Source organism: Pempheris klunzingeri, chromosome 4 (genome assembly GCF_042242105.1).
Source record: "Pempheris klunzingeri isolate RE-2024b chromosome 4, fPemKlu1.hap1, whole genome shotgun sequence".
Lineage (NCBI taxonomy): Eukaryota > Metazoa > Chordata > Actinopteri > Acropomatiformes > Pempheridae > Pempheris > Pempheris klunzingeri.
Genome location: NC_092015.1, coordinates 6610058 through 6636587, shown reverse-complemented (window position 1 = coordinate 6636587; position 26530 = coordinate 6610058). Strand labels below are relative to the sequence as shown.

Below are 26530 nucleotides of genomic sequence, written 5' to 3'. Positions count from 1 at the left end.
GGAGCATCAGCACTAGTTGCTGATGAGAGCAACTGAACAACCAGGGGGCACTTTTTTTTTTTTTTTTTTTTTTTTTAAACTTCCACCCCAAACCACTCTGCTTCAAGGAAAAAAGAAAAGTGGGTTAAGGTAATGTGCCCACATTTGATTTTACTATGAGACTGTGTCAGATAAACAGTTTGAGGTAGTTAATCTTCAAGGGAGCGTCACAGACCAGTTTGAAGATTAGATTTGCATTTCCATCAGGACTGGAGCAAAGATTTAATCATTCCTCGGTGTACCAAAGCAAAGACGTTGTTGAGGTCGAATGTTGCCAGATTTGAAGTTAATCTTCAGGACGTATCCATGTTTGCGGATTAGCGGCTTGGCTGTGCCCTCAATTGAGCGCCTGCACGGGAGGGATGCTCGGCTGTGTCAAGTCAGCCGAAGACCATGAGAGTGCGACCGGAAACAAGGCAAGCTTGATTTCATAATAAAAGCATTTAAATAATGAGTTGATTCGGTACCAGCAGATGCAGAAACACTCATCTGTAGATTTAAATATAATATTTACATGACTAAAGATGAAGGGAAATAGAGTCATAAGCATGATTAGTAGAATATGGGAATCAGCTGTAGGTAGGTAAAGCTACGGATAATGTATTAAGATGAAATAAATCAATAAATAGTCAACACTAGTTGTGTTGGATGCTTGGTATTTTGTTTGTTTATAATAGAAATTCATGGCTGAACTATAGGAAGACAATTCCTCTTTACACATGTTGATTTTCTCGTTACCACACAGTTGCCCATTCATCTTTTATTTTGAAAGTGGTAATGAGAAATGCAATTTTTCTATACGTGCACGCTTGACAGCAGGAGCACAGCTCACGGTCCTTCTCCTCAGTTGCAGCCTATAATTCAAGTGTGCATCAGAAAAAAAACCCACAAGAGGGATGCCTGGACAGTGACTATGGGGAACAAAACCTTAATGGCACAGCCTGGATGTTAGAATGGAAAAACTGGAGTTCTTTTGATCAGTGGTAGCTGCAAGTGGAGTCTGTGATTTTGTTGTTGATTTTTCTCATCACAATGTGTGAGGGATGGATGAGGGTCGGATGCCAGTTTATTTTCGTTACGGATACAAGGACTGGGAAGTTATCAGCATGAATTACCAAGGGCTGAAAAACTGATATCAATGTTAAATTCAACTCTGGAGGGAGGACCATGGCGAAAAGGAAGGGACTGTTATTTTCACTGCTGTACTTTATGGCAGAGTTCTGGCTCACTTCGCAGCAAGTCCTGAGAATTGGTAAGTGGTAAGACTGTCAGATTTCTTGTCACTCCATTTATCTATTAATGTACAGACTCTCAGCTTTTTTTATTATTAACTCATCTGCTTATAAGAAGTGAAGGTCATACCTTTCTTTGTATATAGAATAAAACAGAAAAAAACTTCTTGAGTCATTATCATAACGTATAATATTTTTAATCTCTCACAGTGCATGTGGAGCATGCACTATTGCCTTTTGTACAGATTACCAAATGAAAATTAAACTTAATTAAAGACTGCCAGGATAATACATGCAGATGTCATGCAAGGATATCCTTTTATAGCAATGTGCAGCTCAGATGCTGCTGGTAAGTTAATGTGTGCAGGAAAACCTTTAACTCTTGGAACTATCAACCAAAACTTGGAGTCAGGACTCACGGTGTGTTTGAGGTACTCAGTGCATTTATGGTGTTTTTTTTCTTCTTTTCTTTTACATCTGTTGCTGTGTCACTATAACAGTCTTGTTACTTCAGCATGCAATCATATAATCAGTTTCCTGTAACATGCCTAAAGGACAAACAGCTGTGCATTTATATTATTCAATATTGAGCTTAAATTGGGTGTCAGCACAAAAAAAATTATTTGTATCTTGTAGAGACTTTCCATGTTGTTGTGATGTCTGCACAGTATCCTCATCAGTTTAATTACTGGATTATTTCATGAGGGAGGTACTGAGGACAGAGTGCTGGGTTGTCAACATGAAATAACTCTATTGGTTTTCATCAAAATCATGTTAATCCACTTTGGTTGCCAGAGTCTCTGTCTCTGTTCCTCCATGTTGAGAGCGCAGGTCAGAGGCAGATGAGTGATTAAGTTGGCCTACTGCTGCATCTGACAGCATGTACTGTTGGCATGATGAGGTCTTTGGCAAGGAGGAATGTGAAATAGATACAGAGCTAAAGAATGAAGGGTGGGGAGTCTCAGTGAAACTTAGTTATATTTAGTTTCTCTTTTACTTCAGAAACTCAAAAGTTATTTAGTGTTGATGCATATGTATGCTGATGGCCAGTGACATCAAAGTTATCTGTTAAGCCTTGGAGACTTGACAAGAGCTCTGCCTTCAACTTCACTCCGCACTTGTAATTAGACAAAAAAGCTCTTGCTCTGACTGTCCCCCTTTGATTTCTGATGTAACTTGGAAACAATGAGACGGTGCTTGCTGGCAAATTAATGCTGTCTGCTTCTCTGCCATTGGTTATCCGCTGTTCCTCTCATGGGCTCGAAGATTGCATCAAAAAAACTTTTTTTTTTTTTAATTTAGGCCTCAGGACTCTGCTCCCTTCAACGCCCAGAGCAATTCTGTATTTTTCTACATTACGTCGACTTCTAAAGACTATAACAATCAGACTTGTGGCATTGCTTAACTTTAGAGTCTAATAGGCCGGCGCCACCTTCCCTCACTAACAGTCCTGATCTGTGCTCTATAATTTGTAATCTCTCTAAATCATCTATCACTCTCACAGGCCACCTAATCTTTGTCATTCTCTCCATGACCCGCACACATCATAATCTCTTCCATATGGTGTGTGGCTTGGTTCAATTAACATTTCTCCGTCTTGGCAAGTGATGGCATCAGATTGTCACTGGCTTCCACTCTTTTCACTGGGGTTGGTAATAATGGTAAATCTTCTCTCCCAAGCCCTTAAACAACTAACACTAATCTTCTTTATGCAGAAAGTCCAAATATGGTATTTAGGCAGTGACCAAATCTCATTGGGGAGAGCACAGAGGCAGCAGCTTGTGGCTTGGCCTCCACTCTACTTTGCTGTTGAATTCCTGTTTCCTCTTGCTTGCATACTTTATTCATTCAACCCATTTGATGTGAAAGTTGTGATCAGCTACTCTCGGCCAGATAAATATCTGATTTAATTATCTCTCCGTCTTATTTCCAGCATTTCTTTAAATCAGGTGGATTTAATACTGTTTACAATCCTGATTTTATGCTTTCTCGCTAAATATTTTGGTGGTGGATCACAAGCAGCTATTCTATAAACAGAGAGACCTCAGTGCTCCACATCAAACGAAGATAGTAGACTGGTTAGGACCTCCTCATTCATTCACAGTCTGGCATGGTCCCAGGTTGGAGTGGTGCTGGTGGTGTTGTTGGGGTGGGGGTGGGGGCTCTCACTGGGAACTGGCCCAGGATGGAGCGAGAGGAGAAAGCAAAACACTACGTCATTGTGTTCCTCTGCTTTAAAAGACTCCCCTTCATGTGATAATTGATAGTCACAAAATCCCAGGTTACAATCAGCATCTAAAGATCAGTTTCTAAACGTGAACCTCTTGCCTCGGGTTTCAGGATTAAAAAAAGGTCCAGGCAGCAGCCTAAACCTGAACCTTGGTATTTTTCTTGCTCTCTGCACTGAAGAGGGGAACATAAGTCTATAAAAAGCATAGCCCAAGGGTTTATCAGCATTTGCCTGCAGCACCAGCAGAGTCTTTTGTTTTTGTGACCTCCTAGCATGCATCACCCCACAGCATTGCTTGGCCTATTAAAGATGAGATGGAAGCTCAGTGATCCTGAAAATTATATTGGAAAGTAATTAATGGTAGCCATAGCAAGAATTTTCATTCCTCCTCTCTTTTTAAATTGCATTACATCATAAAGCCCTGAACCCCCCCCCCCCTGAACTCTGCAGTGTTCCTTGCAAAAGATGAAGGGGTTTTAATATAAATGTTCACATGGACAGTACATTCTATTTTATTTTTCTCTGAACATGAGCGATTGCATTCTCGGGTATTCACAATGCACAATGATGTGCCTCGCAAGACAAGCTTGTCTAGAGATTGTGGTCTAACTTTATAGTTTATCTAACCCTCTAAGCACAAATTTTCACTGAAGTATAAATGATTCCATTCCATTTGTTCATTCGCTTGCTAATAGCCTACTGAGTGAGCGCATTGATTTATATTTTATCTGCAAGTGTGAAATGCTTATTCTGTATTTTATCTGCATCAGTATTGAAAATGAATCCAATTTGCAGTGTTGGTTTGTCCTAACCCACGAATATGTAGAAGTGCAGAATATAAAGATTCACTGAGCCATGATCCCATGACCCATTTTTGGAGTTACACTCGACCAAACAGCGCAGCTAAAAAGCTTGTTTTCAGGCAGGATTGTTTACAGACCACAGAGTTGCAAAAGCCATACAGGATCAATTTCTTCATTAAAAGATTTCCATTCATTCACTGTGTATTCTAATATTATTGTACTATTAAAATCATTTCAGAAATGACTGCTAATGTTTAAGACGTGACGTTATTTCGATAGATTTGCATGAACTCAGTGTTAGAGATGGAGGCATGTACCTGAAAGTCAGGACATACAAGCTCGAGTCTGTTTGGACTCATATTTTATTTCAATTGTTGCAGTTCATCTAAAGTAAAGATAGACCAATAAATCATCCGATATTAGCTAATCACAGATATATTGTGTATATGACAGCCGATAAATAATGAAAAATTGCAGCACAAAATTGCCAAAGATGCGTGTCACCATTACATAATTTGTTGAGCAGAGACCACTGACAAGTTTATGCAAATGGTCCCACTCAGTACCCACCGTGCACACAATGTTTGGAATACATAATTCAAGGGTTCTTTATATTTATGTAAAAGTAGGAGCATGGGCCAATACATTGTTACTGGATCTTTTAAACAAAAAAAAAACACATCTACCTGAAAGGAGGAAATCATAAAATGCCACATTGGACATGAATGTTCAATCAGTCTCATAGGACCACAACTGTTAAAGCTTGGGGTAGAGAGAAAGCTTGATTATTTCACTTGTGATGTGCCCATCTTGCTTTGTGAGGTCTTTTAATTGAAAAAGCATGTAGAGATAAGACTATGATTGCCTTCTGCAGTTTCCAACCATGTGGATATATAAGCTAATTTGAAACCAATGTTTCAAAATTGAAGTGGTGTATAGTTGCCGCTTCACTCAGTGTGTCTGGATGGTTGATGGTGGTCATGGGTAATAATTCAGCGATTAGAGCTTTAGCACTCTGCTGCACAAAGAGTACAAAGCTAACAGATGGATCAGTCATTTCCTGATACAGTGTATAACCACCTCAGATATATTAATAATGAGTGGATCGTCTTAAGTCATTTTTAACAAAGACTTGAGCTCATTCTAACAGTATAAATATTTTCCAGTGGTGTTTTGCGGATATGGACCAGCACTGATTGCTTGGACTAACGCTCTTCATGGTGAACTGCAGACAAACTGTCATCAGATTGAATCTCCAGAGTTGCTCTCTCGGGAATCAAGAAACTCATTACACTTTAAACAGAAATCTAAGATCTTATCTGAGGTGGAAATGAGGGAAGAGATAAATGCATTTTCTTTCACTATGGGATGTGCCTTTCTGTCAAGCTTCAAAGAGGAAATTAATAAGTGAACAGAGCAATAAAATAGATAGATTTGTCTTTTGTTGGCAATAAAACTTGTGAATGTAAATAGTTTATGCAGCTTATTTCAAATATAAAACCTTCCAACCAATACATCAATGTTTGTGCATAGTGGCATACCCAGACATGAGCAGATGCTGCCACAGACAGGTCTGCTATTGTCTATGACTTAAAGATCCTCTCCAGTCATGTTTTAAGACTTATAAAATGCTCCGTTTTCAAATAAAATGCATCCGATATATTTTTTCTTTAAAATAACTTCGATTACCTTGTTATATTATATATTATATAGCCTTTCCTCCTTCTTCCTCATTAAAACAAATCTGAAAGTCTGAAAGATTCTAAACACCACGTCACTTGGCAGACTAACGCTGGCAAACAAAGTTGGCTCACTGGACATTTGTTGGACACAGTCATCAAATAAAACTGTAACTATAAAATATCTGTAAAACGCTAAAAAAAGGTCCCAGTTTTCAACATTCACTACCAATTTACCAAACAACAATTACTTATGATATTACACTTGTTTTCAATGCTTACAAAGATGTTTACCATGTTCTGTCCCACTCATTAACATACACAATGCTAACGGTTAGCCTTCATGCTGAAGGACACCCCGGGGGCTAAACCCCTTCCTTTGTGAAGTGCCCGCCAATGTCAATGCTGTATTCATACTGTCCATGGTGTTGAAAGATACTAAAGTGCTTAAATAATAATGCCCCATTCTGATTAAAGCACCTATGGTGCGTTCACAAGCGCATACATGTGCTTGCATACACGCATGAACATACAATACACTTAAGGGTCCACTTTGGGGGTTTAAAAAACACTAATGTTACCGTTTCTCCTCATGAACATTTGCAGCCGAAAACAAAACGCATTGATGCCAATTGCTCGATTGCCAACCTGACAGTAAATAGCTACACCTGGCGCCAACCTCTCCATTAACAGATTTGGTTCCTTAGGTTTGTGGGGTATGAAACCTTGCCTGACTTAATGCGTTTTTTGAGACAATCCTTGGTACAGTCTTGTTTCAGAGCCGACCTGCTCAGCTTGCTTGGTTGCTGGCTGCTTATTTCACTTCTGATAGATCTTGTAACATGGAAAACACCACACGCACATGTTTAAAAACTTGATTTCTGCTGGAGGGGGTCTCTAAGCTCATGGACCTTTTGTAAAATTGTCAATAACATTATAATAATTTCTTTATGGAAGAGGCAGTAAATTAAGTGGACTGGGCTGTGTAGGCATAGCAGTATATTATTAAAAGCTACTGATAAATGCTGAATATATATATATATATATATATATATATATACACACACACATTTTTTTTTCATTATTCAGTGTTTGTTTATTATTTGCCATGTAATACACTTTGCAAATGCACGCAGTACATATTTTGGCGGCATTTTGAGTTCTCTCATCGGAATGGATGCATGTTATTATGCATCCTGATTAGAGGTCAGCTACAGAAATGTAAATCAGAAAATCTAAATAGCTGCAGCTATTTTTGGCTTTCGCACAAATTGGACCATCTTTTTTTTTTTTTTTTTTTTTTTTACAGCCTCGTTTAAGTATGAGGAAAACAAAATCACTGATTGAAAATGATGCCGCAATGCTGTCACTTGGATTATTCTGTTGTTTAATCCTAAATAGGGGCTGTGAGATTCACTGCAGCCTCTGCACTTGAAGCACACAAACATTAAGAAAGGCTGCTCAAAAGTGATGTTTATTTCCTCTTTTATATTGAAAACACCTTGAAGGAAAAAAAGTCACATCAAAGACGCTGAGATGGAATATATTTCTTGGCAAATTTGGGAGATGGTTATTGTAATTTGGCCTGGGATTTCTACATCCTCGTGGATAGAATTAAAGAATTTAACAGGTCCTATCAGCTGCTCACTGAGGCTTGGTAACCATAATTAGGATTGGCACTTTCAAGCATGCTCTTAGTGACCAGGGAGTCCAGACAAGGCTCTCTCAGTTTGGGGTTTGAGGCTATGCTACACCAAAGAAAAAGGTCATTCACAATCAAGGTCTCAAGGGGAGCTTTTTAAAGGCCCTTTCTCCCTCCAAATCAATCACAATTTCACAGGCAATTCTTCAAAGACTGTTAGAGTGCAATGACCTATTGCCATCTGCGATTCAGTGTTGAAGTGAGGTCATTTGCAAACTATCGCACAACTGAAATGGCATCTTTATGATTTGTGTTCATGGTTAATGTAACTATTGATTAGCAACTGTGAAAATGACAAAGCTTTTAAAATACTCTACTTTTTTCTTTGTTTTCTTTGTATGGAAAAAAAAAATCAGGTGTATGTGGCAAACGTGAGAACAGTTTCTCACATTTGTGTTAGAGTAAAGATACTGACCCATCTGTTTAGAACTGGCCGTGTTTCTGTCTGCACTCGTGAATGTCAATGCAGTGAGAACAAACATTTAACCCTGAATGTATTATTTCAGAAATCCTATCACTGACGGCCCAGATGGTTTAAATGATTTACATTTGAAAGGCGTGGGTGAAATCAACATGCAGGGGCATTTTCTGCAGGGATGCTGACGGACGCTGAATCTGACACAAGTCTGCCGCCCTATACACAGGTGGTGACAGTCCAGTGACAATCCAGCATTTTTCTGTCCTTAATCCTAATGGTTTTCATGCAGCGCCTTATGTAACTGAAAAATAAAACAGCACTCGTGCCTGGCTGGAGTAATATATATCCATATTGCTGGCCATGGCATGCTCATCTTTCTGGCGCAGCATGCTGGATTAAGAGTTGGATGGTTTTCAGAATGATCTTCTCAACTCTGAAGCGACCCCCTCCCTGTGGGCCTGGCACACACAGCCAGCTGAAAAGTGACTGTGATTGAAAGAAATGTATGCTGAAATTACACTTTAACATTTGTGGTCTTTGCCCATTTTGAAAGCAGGAGTTTTGTATGAAGACGCAGAAAAGGCAGAAGTCGATTCCAATGTTAACTGCTGGTTTAAAATATTTGTGTTTGTCAAAGGTTTAGATTGCTGTCAGGTGCCTTTTTAATTCCTCTGCTACTTGGTAGTCTCGGGAACAATTAGTCTGAAATGATAAGATAAAATGATTACCTGATTAGCTGATTACAAGTTCAATAATTCATTAACTTCAGCTTTGTCACACAAAAAATATTGAACATTTATTTTTTCCAGCTTCTCAAATGTGATCATTTGATGGATTTCTCTGTTTTATTCCTTTGTCAACTGATTACCTTTGGATTTTGAAATGTTGGAGGGACAAAACAAATGATCTGGAGATGGGAGCTTGGCCTTTTTAAGCTTTTTAACTTGGACATTTTAAAAACTAATTACTGATTAACTGATCATGGAATTCATTTATTACCAGTTGCAGCCCTAAATATAACACACAAAAGAGTGTCAAGTTTGTGTTGCCATTTTTCAAGTGCAGGTTGGTACTTAAAATAATTACTGGGGAAACACACATGACGAGGAAATCCCTTTTCAACGGTTGATGATTATGTTTTAGTAAATTAAAAAAGTCTTTCAATATATAATACAGAGGTTTGACATGAAAAGAGCGGCAGATGTTAATCCGCTGCAGCATCATTTAGCCTTTGAGTCTCTCCTTTCTTCCAGTGCAATATGAACAGACAGTTCAGCAGCTCTTCTATGAACAGGAACACCTCGGAGGTTGGCTTTGAATCTTCATTGTGGATTCTATGGATCTTACCACGGGTGCAGAGATTTATACATGCTACAGTTTATTCTTGAAGCAATGTTGGTTTAGTACAAAGTGACCGACAAATGTCACAATATAAAAAGCAGGAGAAAATCACTTCAAAGTCAAAGATGCTGGTATAGGAACAATAAAACCTCCACATCTTTTATCACAAATGCTCCTTCATTCACGAACATCCAGGTAGCAGAAAAAGAAAAAAAATCTGTGTAAACTAAAAGAAGACAGCTGTCATGTCTACATCATTCAGCTACAGCTACATCCGTGTCAGCTACACACTTCAGCTACATGTTCAGCTGAATGCTGTAGCGAGGACATACTTTGTAGGTATTTTATAGCAATCGAGTGTTTTAGCACCTGAGCAGAAACACTTAGCCTTTAGCCTCTTTACAGTAAATTGCATTATGTATGTGGTACCATAAATCACAAGCTGGTGGGCACACATTAAAGTATGATTTCATCGAAGGTGACTGCTGTCTAGAGCAGAAAATTGAGAAAGACTGGAAATATGACTGTGTGGGGTGAAGGGTGCAGCTATTCTTCTGTTGAGCGGGAGTGAAGTACTGGGTAGAAACAAGAGCAAAAAGATGGTATGAGATGCTTTTAAAAGTCTGTTAATGTTTTGTCAGTGCCAATGGTTTGGATATTAGCTGTGAAGACGGCCTACATTGAACTGAATGTGGGCCATGTCTTCCTCACCAAATCATCCCACTCGCTATTGTGTCAGCTTGTGAAATTGAAGCCCTGTAAATAGGGTGAAGTCAGCAAAGGTCAAGCTTTTCTCTGAGTAAGATTAAATCCTGTCATCTCAACGAGGTCCCTTAGTGGCATTATGTGGTAGAATTACAAAGAAAATTGGGCCACATTATGCAACTGTGAGAATTCAATCGCAGTAACCTTCAAGCCTAACATTTTTTTTTTTTTCATAATGGAGATGAATAACTGTTGAGCGATGTACCTCGATCAGTGTCTACTGGCTAATATGCTCACCACCCCTCTTCTCTTACTACAGGGGGCATCTTTGAAACGCTTGAGAATGAGCCCATTAGTGTTGAAGAACTGGCCTTTAAATTTGCTGTAACCAACATAAACAGGAACCGGACCTTAATGCCAAACACCACGTTGACCTACGACATCCAGAGAATAAACCTGTTTGACAGTTTTGAGGCTTCAAGAAGAGGTAAGGATGACGCAATTCTGCTTTTCAGGTTGAAGAATCAATAAAAAAAGAGTGTCTCTCCTGTTGGTCATTTATTATTTTCTCTCTCCACTTTGCTTCATTACTTCAGCCTGCGACCAGTTGGCTTTGGGTGTCGGGGCCGTGTTTGGCCCCTCTCACAGCTCATCTGTCAGTGCGGTCCAGTCTATTTGTAACGCCCTGGAAGTCCCTCACATCCAGACACGCTGGAAACATCCCTCAGTGGACAACAAAGACAGCTTCTACATCAACCTGTACCCTGAATACACCTCCATAAGCCGAGCTGTGCTGGACATAGTGCAGTTCTACAAGTGGAAGACGGTCACTGTTGTCTACGAGGATGCAACTGGTGAGTCAAGATGAGATTTGATGACAGGAGACAAATGGCGCTCGTCCCAAAGGGAGAATCAGTTATCAAGACTGCAGTGATTAAACATAACAGGAAGCACACAACCTTTAGAGGCAAATTATATCAATTATTTTTATAAAACTGCAATATGAGTGCATTTACAAGAATGTGGGAATTAGCTGTTAATAGTTGAATACTGTGCATGATTGTGTGATACAGAATAACCACATGAAGATGTGGAAACTGGACACAGCACCTAAACATGCTGTTAAAGTGTTTGCTGGTGGAAGGCAGGAAGGATCCATATTGTTTTCAAAGTTAAAAAGTGACAGAAGTGATTTTGGACGAACAATGAATCCAGATATTATTGGAATCACAATTTGGCCAAGTGCAACATCCAAATCTCCAGGACTGCAATTTATTGATAAAGGTAAGATGTAAATAACGTAAAGGTAAATTCATTATAAATGAAGCATTGTCATGATACAGAGATGCCCTGGCCTACAAATCACATCCCCCAGACATAAGAGAACATGCTTGTCTGCTACAGACCCCACCAAAATGTTTCAGTGAAAATGAAATGCAAACATTATAATTGCCATTATAATAGTGATTGCAATAGACTGCAGTATCTGTAAAATAAATCATGACGTGATTTTTCTTGCATATTGATCAACATTATGTAGTTTCTGCTGATTGGACATTGAAGAATCTGATCTGCTCTCACACGTCTTCTCTCAAAATCTCATGGGAGTCGTAGATATTGATTGCGAATAAAATAATTATCATTTGATTGAGTTTATCTTAACAAGATGCTCAATACCAGTACCAGTACCAGTATTGCTCATTTATATTACAATGTGGTCAGAGAACCTCAACATGACATCGGCCTATAATAATGAGAAAATACTCCAAATATCCCACTATGGGACAGTTGAGCTGAGGCCCTTTAAAAGATGAAATTTAGAATAAACTCTCTTCACTGAAAAATGCTCCTCCGTATCTTAATACATACACTTTCTGCGAAAACTACTGCTGGACGCACACTTCTACTCTCAAAATGGTAGAAGTGTGTACGTGGTGTACGTTTATTTTGATGGTGATGATTTGATTAGAGCTGTGATACGATTAGAAAAGTTAAGCATAACATAATATTGAGCATACAGCATAGATTCACTTTGTGTACTGTTAAATCACTGTGGTTCACAGAAACATTAACAGATTAACGGAAAATGAATCGACAACTCTTTTGATAACTGATTCTTTGATTTATGTTATTTATCAAGCAGAAATGTCAAAAGACTCTTTGTTTCTCCTTGTTTAAATTCTTCATAAATATAATGTTGAATGTGTTTAATGTTATTTTGGACTGTTGGTTAGACAAAACAAGCAATCTGAAGATAACAGAGTCATTTTTCACTATTTTACCACATTTTATGGAGTAAGTGATAAGTGAATTCATTAGAAAAATAAACCACCCACAGATTATATGAAAACAATTGTTTCAGCCTGTTTACACCATAAATTATGGGCTATTGTTCACTGTGCATGGTAGCACCCTTCTGTCATGCCAGACATGTGCAGACCCACAGACATGCTGAGTTTCCAACCAAGGTTTACCAAATGATACTGTAGTCACAAGAAATCAGCAAAATGACACCATGCAAACTGCAGTTTACGTCAAACAGACAGAAAACATGGATAGGAAATCTGCCAAACTCTGCAACAAGGCCCAGGCTGAATAAGCATCCAATCTGCAAACTGCAGCTCACTCCAGTACAGAGGCATGGGGACCTGGTCTTACCTTAGACAGAGCTTCTTCTTTCACATTGTGTTTGCAGATCCACATTTTTAAGTCCTCTCAGCTGGTCAGACTCCACAGCCAGCAGCCACTGCAGCTCCTGGTTTGATGTCTGTAAACAAATTATGATAACAGCAATGTCAGAGCAGTAACTACTCATCCCTCCCAGACTGGATGTCAACAGGTCATTTGGAAAGTGAAGAATCTGATGGCATTTGGTACATTTGATGCTGTAAATGATTCATTGTGTCACTGCAGCGTCAAAACTCTCGCCATGACTGTTTGCGTGGTGCAGCTGGCACAGGCTGCCCTGCCTGCCTCTCCTGGCCCTTACAGAGCTGCAGAGCCGAGCTTAACTACTGAATCACTGTGTATTATCCAAGCGAGGTTTAGCTCGAAATACAGCGGTATGACGTGTGGCTGCGTCCCTTTAACACAAAAACGTGCGTAGTCTGCACTTCCGTCTAATTTGTTGGTTTTATTTTGAAAGTTTTGTACGCCCGCAATGACGTCACTTGACGAATTTCAGACATTGCAGTTCCGCTTTGTGACCACTGGAGGGCAGAGCACATTGTTTTTATTAGAGACATTTAAAAGAAACGTGATAAGACGAAAACCTTCCAATGTGGAAATGTTAGCGTTGAGCAGCACAAACTAGAGGTAGGTAAATAAATAAAGAAATATAGAATATATATTAATATTAAATAAATAAAATAAATAAAAAAGTTCAGCAGTGTACATGATTTTATTTACGTTTATCTTTTTAATGTACTATTATACTGTAGTTTTTACACATTCTGCAATATAAAGTTAAGTAAACGACGATTGACATAAGTGAATTTAAAATCGAGTGCAGTCACTGCCCTCAAGTGGCCATAAAGAGCAACCGCAACGTGAAATTGGTCAGATCAGCGACAGATTCAATAGATGCTAGCACTTCTGGTGTAACATTTTTAAAATATAGTGACCTAACCAAAGCAATACTGAGCACCCCCACATAAATGATGATACAAACCTGTTTGCGTTCAATAGTCTAACAACCTTTAGTTCAAGTTCCTTTCTTGTCACATGCTCAACAACCACAGTGAAGCAATCATCAGCAATGGAAGTTTTGAATATAATAAAAGATATAGATACGTATACAAAGTGTACCAAGCAAAAGTAAAAAAAAAAAAAGAATTTAGAAAAATGCATAAATAAACAACATAAAGTAATGCAGGAAGAATGAGGCTTTTACAGTGTGCCAGTAGCTAAAACTCGGGGGTTATGGTGTTTGGGAATGCTAACAAAAGAATCCTGCAGGATTTACATTTATTGAAGCGACTTGCTCCTCTTATTGTGATTTGGGAGCAGTGAAATGTTGGCACAGTGGATGCTGGGTGAATGTAAATAATGGCAGGTTTATCGTTAGTTGTCTTATGGTGTTTTGTGGCCTCTTACTGCCTAATGTCTTAAAAATTAATTATATGCAGATACATTTTTTAAAATTCAATACCATGAAACCAAACACTTAATTATTGTCTATTTACTTCATAGTTTAATGCCCACAGAGGCTGGGCTTGTTGTGAATATGAGACCGTTGAGTCTAATGATGGTCTTCCTTTTAAGGACTGATTCGTTTGCAAGAGTTGATCAAAGCTCCATCCAGATACAGCATTAAAATCAAGATCCGCCAGCTGCCAACTGGAAGTAAAGACGCCCGTCCTCTGTTGAAAGAGATGAAGAAGGGGAAGGAGTTCTACGTCATCTTCGACTGCTCCTACCAGACATCGGCTGATGTCCTCAAGCAGGTGAATAACACAAACACCCAGCAGCATGTAGTCCACAGTGGGCTGAGGTCACTGTCCTCAGCGTTAAGTTCATAACCTGACATCTAAAATACAATATTCTGTCAGAAATCCAATTAAATTTTTAGTGGAGAATAGCCTCTGTGTTATTTTGGTGGTATTTCTGGCTTAATATTCACTACGTGCAAGATTAGTCAAATTCCATCCCCTTCAGGAATCCTATGTTCATTTCCAAATCTAAGCGGAGGCTATTTTTGAGCCAGACATGCACATTTAGAACCAAAAGCTGCACAGAAGAGTAATTGGAAACGGTGCGCTAACACGAGCAAATTTTGACATATACTCAGTTTGATACTTGTTCATTCAAACCATGCAAACAATATGAAATGAGGCAATAAAGAAAATGGATGGAGTGTGCAATTTGCATGAGTCCCTGGGTATAGATATGGATGGGTAGCGATGGGGAAAGAAAAGATTATTAATGGTGGCTGTAGAGAAACTGTGAACCAATGCTTTACCTCTCATTCTGTTTAGATCTTGTCCATGGGGATGATGACTGAATATTACCACTTTTTCTTCACCACACTGGTAAGAAAACTCATCAAGCCACATGTCTGAAATTTCGACACCTCAAGAGCACATGAAGGTTGTTTAATTTAACGTGGGTGCAGGAACTTGAACTTATGAGGCCTCCCTTTGAAAAAACCTGAAGGATGTGTGTGTGTTGGTAACATGCCACGTAATTACACTGTGTTCTGTTGTCTTGATTAAGTGTCCTTTTATCCTACGCAAGCTCAGACGTGTGTGTTCACCTAGAGATTCTGTTATGCAAAGATTATGCAGATGAACTCAAACATCTGTGGTTTGTTTTATAATAAGATTGCTGGATGTTTCAGTGCCCTTGGCATAAATCTACCGTATTAAACTGTATATTGTTCCCCAGTTTTAATCAAGTGTCCCTTTGCCCTTGTAGTAAGTCACATCCACTTTTTGTTACTTTTAAGCAGCATCACATTAATTCTGATGATGCTGTTCTACAGGACCTGTTTGCCCTCGACCTGGAGCCGTATCGCTACAGTGGGGTCAACATGACTGGCTTCAGGCTGCTCAACATAGACAACCCGCAGGTGGCCTCGGTGGTGGAGAGGTGGGCCATGGAGCGACTGCAGGCTCCCTCCAAAGCTGAGACTGGCATGATGGAGGGGATGATCACGGTAAGTTTACCTTCCTCCTTTCTTTCCTCATGTCTGCCAAGTGCACCCATGCTAACAGTGTCCTCTCTGACGCTATTGTGATGACGTACTGTAAGCAGCTTGCTAAACAGATCACTGGAGGCCAGTTAATTCTGATGATAAATAGAACATATATGGACAGTCTGTGAACTGAAATCAGTCATTTTGCCATCAGCCAATTTGATTTCCGCAAGTTCAGACAATTAAAGGACCAAACATTTCCCAAACATCTCCCAAACATCTCCCAATCTGTTAAATGTCAAATCTTATTCCAATGTGACATTTTAATTGCGCATTGCTAATTTTGCAGTCAGTCTTCAAAAACTATATATTGATATCAAATAATGGCATTCTTAATATCCAGACATAATCACTGAGATATTATATGTAAATATTTAAAACATGTACACGGCCTTTACACAGAATTAATGGGAGCCCCTCACTGCCCACACGTGAGTCAGAATCCAGCAATCCAAACTGTTGCTTTCTGGTGTTTGTACAATCAGAAAGCTGCTTTGAATGACCAAATTGTGCTCCCTTTGCTGGTTGTGGGTGCTGCTTGATTGCTCTCTGGGTGGTTTGTGAGACCGGTGCTGTAGTTTTTGGGTTTGCTTTGAGGAACCATGAGGTGCTGTGCATGTACATCAACAGTCCTGATTAAATAGGTGCACGACATGATTTGTGACGCTCGCTGATGGCTGAAGTGTTTCTCTTTCAGACTGAGGCAGCTCTGATGTATGACGCCGTCTACATGGTGGCTGCTGCCTCGCAACGCGCCTCCCAGATCACTGTCAGCTCCCTTCAGTGCCACAGACACAAACCCTGGCGCTTCGGATCACGCTTCATGAGCATGCTCAAAGACGTGAGTGTGGTTTATGAATGTGTGACACCTGCCCCTCTTCCTCCATCCATCCGTTTCACAGCCTGCTGCCGCTATCTCATTTCCTTGGGTGCAGGAGCAGAAACAATGCAGTTAGGAGATCAGATGTCATGAACGAGGAACATGTGCGCTGTGACGACTAAACTAAAAATAATAGACTCCTTTCATAGCAGACATTTTGACAATGCAGGAAAAGCAGCAGTGTAAATAAAAACATCACTGATGGCTCCTAAGAGGTGTTGGTGAGTGACTGTGCACAGTACCAGAAGAAGAACTGGCTCACCTACATGTAATTTAGCCGTCATTAATGTTATTAATTCCATCTGTGCTTCTCCTGCTCTGACAAGTCAAAATGTCTGCCATGAAAAGGGTCTATTTTCCTCAGGAGACAGGCACTGACATAGTGTGCTGCATGTTGGAGGTTTCTTAGGTCAGTGGGTTGTCAAATAGCTGCTGATGAGAGCTGCAGCTTTTTATATGAAGGTGTAACATAAACAGGGTAACATAATAAAGTGCACTTTGTAAGAAATCCTCTCGATCCTTGCTTTAAGTTTGAAAGATACCATAGTAAGCATCCTGTGGTGTAGATCTGAGGTAATCCAAAATTGAGCAAACCTGAGAAACATGCAGTCCATCCAGTGGAAACTATCCAAGTTTAATTGTGGAAGTGAATGTTCTCAGCACTGCTAAGATATATTAATTTCAGTCTGATGGTCTCTCTTATTATACTGCACTGCTTAATTAGATCTCTGACAAATGAGCTTTTCAATTAGTGGGGATAGAATAGTGAAGGATACAGGCAATGCCAAAGAGCAGAGTGAGAGTAAATCAGCCTTTCTGCTGTATAGCCTCAGCAGATATCGTCAGTAATTAGACCTGTGATCAGCATTTTTACAGAAACACACTGAGGTATGAAATACGAGCTTCTCGTCCAATGGTGATTAACAATGTATTGTTCTGTGTTCTGTCTTTTACTGGTTAAACAAGACATCCTTTATCATCCTTAAGCATTGTTTTTATTTAAGTGCTTTCATTTAAAGGGACCATACCGATGTTTTCTCCCCATGCATATGTACTTTTCACTACCACACAAACACTTCCAAAGCTTACCATATCGTTTTTATCAGTATAAAGGCTCAGCAAAGGCACAATAGACAATCAGAAAGGAGACTGAGAGAAAATGGCCAGTATACACTTGGAAGGCTGATGTAGAGAGTGGGGGGCAGGTGGAGATTTGGTGACTGGGAAAAGCTGAGGACCACTGCTGGAGGACATCAGGCCTGAAATGACAGGAGAGGTTAGTGGGAGGCAAAATATTGAAACTGATACTAGGAATAGATATAAACTATGACAATTTGTGTTACTGTATCAAGAATCAGCTTTCTTACATCTACCACAGTGAACACTCTGTCTTTTTAAGATAAGATAAGATAAGATAAGACAAGATAAGACAAGATAAGACAAGATAAGATATTCCTTTATTAGTCCCACCGCAGGGAAATTCACAGATGTTGTGAGGATACAAAAGTAGGAAAAACAAGAGTTGAGCGAGAGCTGCTGTAACAGGCTGCCACTCGTGCTGCGCCATTTAGAATTTTTTCCAGTTATCATTGCGTGCTAATACTGTTGAGAGTTTGAATACCTGCCAAGTGTCATTTTTACCCACGAGACACGTTTCTATGTACCTGCTGCCATGTTTTTGTTGAGTCTGCCAAAGCTTGACGTGACAATCTGTAACATCTGTAATTGAACGTGTTTGTTTTACAATGGTTTACACGGGTGTTCCATGATCCCTCTCCCTGTTTCTGGTAGTATAGCTGACAGGTATGAAAAGGTCTCATGCACTACATTACCAGACAATAATTATGTAACTTTGACAACAGTCAAATCAGACATGATGTTCAACTGTGGTGTATCACAAATAGTTATTTGACATAGTAATTTTCAAGTCTCTGGAAGATGGAGTTAATACTTCCAGAAACCAGTGGCTGCCAGGTGGAGAATACGTTCAAACATTAACATCACTGTGATGCATCTATATAGAGAGAAAAAGGTTGTCTGAGGAGCATTACTTCATTAATGCAGGTGTCAGAAAAAACAGGTGCTCTTTGGGTCAAGGACATACGATGAGAGCACAGATATAGAACGCACTCCAGCTCTTCATTCAGGTCTGCTGTCGATATGGACCTTGAAGATCCAAAACATTTTTCTTTGTCACAGTTTCTGTAGTCCTTCTCCTCCCTTATTGGACATCTATATTCCCTCTATACCTCTGCCTGAAGTGAGTCTGGGTTTCAAACACTGTGCTGTTTGTAATGCGTGGCCATGGGGTCGAGTTCATTTCCTGTATGAATGCCATATTTGTGCTCAGCGATTCTCTCATTCAGTCTTCTATTTGTTCACCCCACATGAAAATTGCCTCATGGGCATTAGAGGTGGTATACAATATGAGTTGTATCGCATGCAATGAATGCTTTTATTGTATTTTTTATTTTTTTGGAGTGTACATCCTTGAAGTTGTTAGTTTGTTGCATAGTGCCAAATGTACCATATTTTGAAAAAGCCTTGTGGTCTACGATTGAGCCAAGTGCCCTTTTTGTCTCCCTGTTGATAGCTATGGACCAACTCCTATAGGCAGAGAACTAAGTATTTAACTGAGGCATAAGACCAACGTGACAATGGCACATTCTACAGAAGACTGCAGACCAACCCCATGGTAGAATAGAAAAATTAAATGAACTACATGCTGAGAGAAGCTAAAGAAGAGCGACACTACCATGTTTCTACGTGCTCACTGAGCAGTTTCTATTCCTGCATCATCGAGAGTGTCCTGACAGCGAGTATCACTGCCTGGTCCAGAAACAGCACTGAATGGGACTGTAAGGTCCTGCAAAGAGTGATTCAGTGAGCTGAACATACAGTAGGCGGTGCTCTATCCTGCCTGAATGATATTTATTACAGGAGCTGCAAGAACAGGGCTCGGAGAATCATTAAGGATTCCAACTACCCAGATAATGGCCTTCTCTCCCTGCTGTGGTCGGGAAGAAGGTACCAGATACACCAGGCCAGCACTGAGAGGCTCAGGAGGAGCTTCTGCCCTCAGGCCAAGACTGACCTAGTCATACACATACATTTATTACTATTCCAATTCTATTTAAACTCTTTAGTGCATAAATTGAAGGAACTGATGGCATTACATTTTGTGATTGTACCTGATACAGTTCCATGGGACGACTCGATTGATTGATTAAAACATACAAAACACTGGTCCCATAAGATTGTATTTTATGAATGTGTTATTTGAAGTGGCCTTCAGCAAGACACTAAATCCAACGGTGCTGCTCGGGAGCACAGCCTGCACTCTGCTCTCGTGGGGGAGGGAAGGCAAAAAGACCCTGCAGGAATCAATGCTGTATTGCATAGTTAATACTAAAAGTTTTGCAGAAAAAGTTTCATTACAAACTTACAGCTCAAGAAAATTTGATTCAGCTTTGTGCACATGGACTGCTTTACTAAATTTACCAATGCCAAAACAGAGCATGTTCATTTGTGGGGGTACAGAGGTCAGAGGGAAGAGTGGAAGAAGCAAATGAGTTTTTATCACTCTGATGCTGATGGCACTGTCCAGTATGTTCAGTGAAGTTTCAGTAGTGTGTTTCAATCTCATTCTTATCCTTTTTATCATGTGGACTCTCCAATCCGAGAAGATCCATGTCATCACTACATGTACAGTAATGACTCCAGCACATGGTTGCGACAGACACACTTTTGATTGGTGTGGATTTGAAAAGAGAATTAATGACCGGAATAAATCTGGACTTAGGGGTCAAGTAGGTCTCACAGATGCACACAATTCACAAGACTATTTGAAGCGGTCTAATCAAAGAGCAACTTGACTAAATGATACGCTGTAACCGTCTATAGATGCAAAAGATCTTTGCATTAGAGACTGGTGTCAGAAACTTTGTGAGGGGGATAAATTCAATCTCAAGTTTAATCTTGAATCTCATTTGTGTGTGTTCAATGCCACGTGCCACCGTCAGTAAAATGCATTTCTCTTTGAGAACCAGCATGTGTTTTATTTTGATTTGATATGATAATGCAAAGCTTGTGAGCAAGTGCACCAGTGAAGTTAGATAAATTTAACACTTCAAATTTGTATTCATTTATTTCTTGATTATTGCTTGTTTCACATACTAATGAGTCAGAACACATTTGTTTTAGTTGCAGTATGTGAAGTGATAGAAAATGACTGATCTTTCTGTAAGGTGGTCGTGGAAGAAATACTCTGATCTGATTAAGTTTGTAAGTGTTATCAGGAAAATGTATTTAGTTCTCATTTTACAGAATTTCACAATTGTATATTATGATAGAATATTATATTATTTAGTTTTTTATCACTAACAACTTTATTTTTTTAAATTGTGATTCATCAATGCCAGTTTTAGATACTTTGTGTACTACTGGGTAGATTAGTAGTATAGTACTGCAGAGCTGTACTATAGTGTCAAATAAATCAAAAATACAATATTTCGTCTGAATTGTAGTAGAGTCGAAGTAGAAATTAGCATAGAATGGAAAGACTCAAGTAAATTGTATGTCGAGGTTGCATTTAAATTCAGTACTTGAGTAAATGTACTTAGTTACATTCCACCACCGCTGTAAGAACAAGAGGATGAAACATAGAGGCTCAGTGTTGTTTCGCATCTCTTAATATACCTGGAATTGATCTCCGAAGAAAAAAAAATCCTCCAGACATTTTGGAGTACTCTGTGGAATCTGATGCATGGTGTATCTTGGCACTAAATTAGTAAAACCAAGCAGATTATTAGATTAGATTATAATCCATCATTGCAGTGAGGGACAGTTCACCCAAAGAGGCACTACCTCAACCATACCCTCATACTTCCTTTCATTTATTCAGACAGAGTGTTTCAGTATGATTTGTGGTGGTTTGGAGTGTTTGGCAGTACCATCTGCTCAGTGGCATTTGCTTTGAGTCACATCAAGTGCCCCAACAAGTCCTTTGAAAATAAATATGTCACACAGCTCTTCACCCTATCTAACGCCTTTATTTCCCAAACGTATTTGGCTATCATTTTCACAGCTATGTCCCTTTTCAAACATAATAACAGTTTATTACTTTGACGCTTACTCACAATAATCCACAGCCCTTGTTGTGACCACTTTCACTGAGAACTGCTTTCTGAGAACTGGCTGTGTTAAGTCTTGACTCTACCTGCTCCAAAATGTTTGTTATATGAAGACTTTTGGGGTGAACTGCCCCTTTAATAATATTTTCAGTTCACTGCCAGAAGAGTCTGAAATCATTAGACACCATGGGCTGAATGCTGGCACATTTACACCAGGTGTGCTGATTTGTGGATACACCATCTTCTCTTAAAGAAACAGGCCTCTAAGCTTCAGTGCAGCTCATATCATTAAGCCTTCTGTAAGAGAGATTTAACCTGACTGTTCAGCTGAGCTCACTTCATTATCAGCGGCATTCAAATACCTCTGAGCTCTGCTGCCCACCCGCTGCTCTGCACTCAGACAGAGGCCATGCCTGCCTGCTCCATTTACATCACCGTCCACCATGTTACATACTCAGTCACTTAATATTTCCATTGAAAACCCAGTCAATGCAAAAATGTCCATTAAGATGCAGTTAGCCGTCATCACTGTTCTTCTCCTAATGCAGCACTCATCAATTATTAATTTTTGAAAGAATTGTCTTCGTTTCTCCAGGCTTCTGCCCAATTTAACATTTATGTATATGACATAAAAACTGAATTCACTGGTTTTGTTTTCTTCCCTCTCTTTGCCACAGGCACAATGGAATGGCTTGACAGGACAAATAATTATAAACAAGACAGATGGCCTGCGGAAAGAATTTGATTTAGATGTCATCAGCCTAAAGGAAGATGGCTTGGAGAAGGTGAACTATCTGACCTGTGTATATACTGTCAGTACAGGGTGTCATCATAGACACTCAAGCAGACCTCAACAGAGTAGAAAAAACACTGCAATTTTCTGTAACCTCCATTTTTTTCTAAAGTTGCAGAAAGACGACTCGTCTTTAAAACTATATTCACAGTCTTGAAATCTGGTGTCCTAATTATGCCTATAACTGTTTTGACGCAAAGCTCCTGCAAATATTTGTTGCTGTCATTTTAAGCTCAAAAGTTTGTGGATGTTCCTTTAATCACATTGTCAACGCTGCTCTCAATTTTGGCAGATCATTAACAGGCCTGTTATCTGTTAATGGCAGTTCTCTTCACTTCAAAGAAATTAAACTTTAAGTTAAAACAGTTGGAAGTAAAGACTGAAATGCAATAAGAGCCGTAACCAGATGAGCTATTATTTTCTACATTTGTCTTTCAGCCAAAATTCACCATCATTGTTCATTATTATTCCTTTACATTCAGGGCTCTGTAATTAAAATGCTTTCTCTTTATTATTTCTGCAAGACAATCGCGGGCAACAACCGCCTGAATAAAGTGTGGAAAAAGGTCTGTGCTTTAGCTGCCCTGGCAGACTAAAGGGATATTGACACTGTTTTCTAATTTACTCTACCTGCTGCCTCCTGTACTGTCTCCCCTTCTTCTAAAAGATAAGCGTTAGGCACTGGTGGGAAGAAATGGTCAACATTTCTGTACTGGACATTACATTTCCAGTCTTATAAGATATTGTCCTCTACGCTCTTTTACTTTTTTCCGTCCACCACTCTCTCATCTGTGTATGTTCTTTCATTGTAGCTTCCTAGTACTTCTTCTCCCCTCTTTGCTTTTATTACCTTGATCATGTGAAGGTGATTCAGGCAGCTACGTATGGATCCATGATGTCCAGCCAGTGTGGTTACTTGAATATTTTACTCTTCACAGATTGGCGTGTGGAACTCCCAAGCAGGCCTTAACTTAACAGAAAACAACAAGGACTCATCCACAAATGTGACTGACTCAATGGCCAACAGGACCCTCATTGTCACAACTATTCTGGTATGAATAGAAGTAAAATCACAATCAGCCAGCAGTTAATCAGGAATGTCTTGATAAAACTAAATAAAGTCTATAATGCACCTTGTTCCAGGAAAATCCTTATGTCATGTATAAGAAATCGGATAAGCCGCTGTATGGAAACGATCGCTTTGAGGGCTACTGCCTGGACCTGCTCAAAGAGCTCTCCAACATTTTGGGCTTCTCCTACGAGGTAAAGCTGGTGTCTGATGGCAAATATGGAGCTCAGAATGACAAGGGGGAGTGGAACGGCATGGTGCGAGAGCTCATTGACCATGTGAGTAACAATCTATATCATAAGTGAGAGAATATCTGTGTAACCAGCAGTATCATCCGTCTTTGACTGTGTCTGTGCTTGATGTTTTTGCTCTGCACCAGGTGGCTGACCTCGCCGTGGCCCCTCTCACTATCACATATGTGAGGGAAAAGGTGATAGATTTCTCCAAGCCCTTCATGACGCTGGGGATCAGCATCCTCTACCACAAACCCAACGGCACCAATCCAGGAGTGTTCTCCTTCCTCAACCCACTGTCTCCTGATATCTGGATGTATGTGCTGCTGGCATGCCTCGGCGTCAGCTGTGTGCTGTTTGTCATTGCCAGGTAAACTGCCACATGAAGAAAACAGGTTAACAATTTGGTTTACAAAAGCTAGATGTTTTGCCAAAAATACACTTTACACAATTCAAGTCACTCTTCAAGCTTTACTAGACAGGCAACTTAGCAGTAGAAATGGAGATACTACAAATTAAACTTGTTCACTGGTTTAGGTTAAGCAGATGTTAATCAGATCACATATGCAAAAATGCTAATAGGAGGAATCAAATGATTATTTATTAATTTCATAATTCTGCAGTAACTGACCACTGCCATGTTTTGTGTCCTTTGTTAGCACTGAGTCAAAATATTTTTTTTTTTTTGAAAATGAGTAAATGTTGTTGCCACAGACCTAAACATGGTAATTTTTTTCTCTTACATTACCAACTGTAACTGTGTAAACTGTGTTTAATTCTTCAACTTCAGGTTCACTCCCTACGAGTGGTACAACCCCCACCCCTGCAACCCAGACTCAGATGTGGTTGAAAACAACTTCACTCTGATAAACAGTGTCTGGTTTGGAGTCGGAGCCCTTATGCAGCAAGGTATACTTACTATAATTACAGCTGTATCACGTTATTTTGCTGTTTTGGTACCTGGCAGAAATTTCTCTTTAGCAGAACACCATCATCATCCAGCAAATTTCACCTTCCTACATAGAATAATTTTTGTTGTGTGCCGGGGAATAAATGAGATGGCCCATGTCGTGTCTATTTTTTGTAGCATATAGTAGTCTTCTTTGTTTCATGATGTATTTGTTTGTAGAAATCATAATGTACTTTGTGTTATTATCTTACAGGATCCGAACTGATGCCTAAGGCGCTCTCTACAAGGATAGTTGGTGGGATATGGTGGTTCTTTACATTGATCATAATTTCCTCCTACACTGCCAACTTGGCTGCCTTCCTCACTGTGGAGAGAATGGACTCCCCAATCGACTCTGCAGATGACTTGGCCAAGCAAACCAAAATAGAGTACGGTGCTGTAAGAGATGGCTCCACCATGACCTTTTTCAAGGTAACCTTCTCTCCACTGTACACTTAACCAGAAAGTAACTGTACACCATCAGGGGGAGGGATGCAAACAAAAACAGCACTTTTGATTTTAATTAGCCAGACAGGTTTGACCCTTGAGCCATCAGTCCTCAGTTATTACGGTAATGTGACGTGTGCTGACTGATGGGTTTGCAGAAAATGGAGTTGGGGGAGAAAAAAAAGAGTAAGGTTAAAAGGTAAGTATCTCAGAAGCTTCCTCATACATGCATCTTAACAAAAACCTGTGGGCAATTTTTCCATTAGGATGTAAAATATTTATTTATTGTCGCACAGCAACCAGTTTGTCTGAATTTGCAGAGAAAATTGAATGAATGTGGGCAGACACTTATCACCTCCCATCTCCTGCCATGCATCAGGATGATTGCTCCAGCCACCAGATACTGCTTCAGTTGAAATATTACAAACAAGCATCAACCATGTATCAACATTATCTGCCTTGTATGAAGCTCGGTTGTTGTTGTTGTTTGCTTGAGATACATTGTTTTAAAACTTCCATAAATCCCAATTCTGATTCAACAGAAATCTAAGATCTCAACTTATGAGAAAATGTGGGCGTTCATGAGCAGTAGGAAAAACACGGCTTTGGTGAAAAACAACCGAGAGGGGATCCAGAGGGTTCTAACCACGGACTACGCTCTTCTGATGGAGTCAACCAGCATCGAGTACATCAGCCAGCGTAACTGCAACCTCACACAGATTGGAGGCTTGATAGACTCCAAGGGCTATGGAGTGGGAACCCCGATTGGTAAGAAAGATGAGTAACAAACTACACAGTGAGAATTACAACCAATAAATGCTTCCTATCTGTCGATGAAACAACAGTGCTGGTAATTGCAGTAATAATGGTTTTTATCCTGCTGCTGTAGGCTCCCCTTACAGGGACAAGGTCACCATTGCCATCTTGCAGCTTCAGGAGGAAGGGAAGCTGCACATGATGAAGGAGAAATGGTGGAGAGGGAATGGCTGCCCAGAAGAGGACAGCAAGGAGGCCAGTGCTCTGGGTGTGGAGAACATAGGGGGTATCTTTATTGTGCTGGCAGCCGGACTTGTCCTCTCAGTTTTTGTAGCAATTGGAGAATTTATTTACAAATCCAGAAAAAACTTGGACATCGAGGAGGTTAGTGTTGGTCAGTGCGAATGGCACAACAAGTATTAATACA

At 39.8% G+C, this 26530-nt stretch overlaps 1 protein-coding gene across 1 annotated transcript; it reads left to right on the top strand.

Moving 5' to 3' along the window:
• The first annotated feature begins 1170 nt into the window (after positions 1-1170).
• LOC139199597 (glutamate receptor ionotropic, kainate 1) lies at positions 1171-26530 on the top strand. The gene is made up of 16 exons (XM_070828655.1): positions 1171-1291; positions 10469-10636; positions 10746-11003; positions 14413-14594; positions 15126-15179; positions 15632-15805; positions 16542-16685; positions 22534-22641; positions 23174-23215; positions 23588-23701; positions 23793-23996; positions 24098-24321; positions 24742-24860; positions 25115-25332; positions 25890-26115; positions 26237-26530. Exons 1-16 carry the CDS (start codon positions 1207-1209, stop codon positions 26524-26526), a joined length of 2610 nt encoding a protein of 869 aa, XP_070684756.1. The 5' UTR covers positions 1171-1206; the 3' UTR covers positions 26527-26530.

Coding starts and splice junctions, on each gene's coding strand:
- LOC139199597 (XM_070828655.1), top strand. CDS start 1,207: ATGGCGAAAAGGAAGGGACTGTTATTTTCACTGCTGTACTTTATGGCA. Junction 24,322..24,741: donor GTGCTGTTTGTCATTGCCAG/GTAAACTGCCAC, acceptor CTTCAACTTCAG/GTTCACTCCCTACGAGTGGT. Junction 24,861..25,114: donor CGGAGCCCTTATGCAGCAAG/GTATACTTACTA, acceptor ATTATCTTACAG/GATCCGAACTGATGCCTAAG.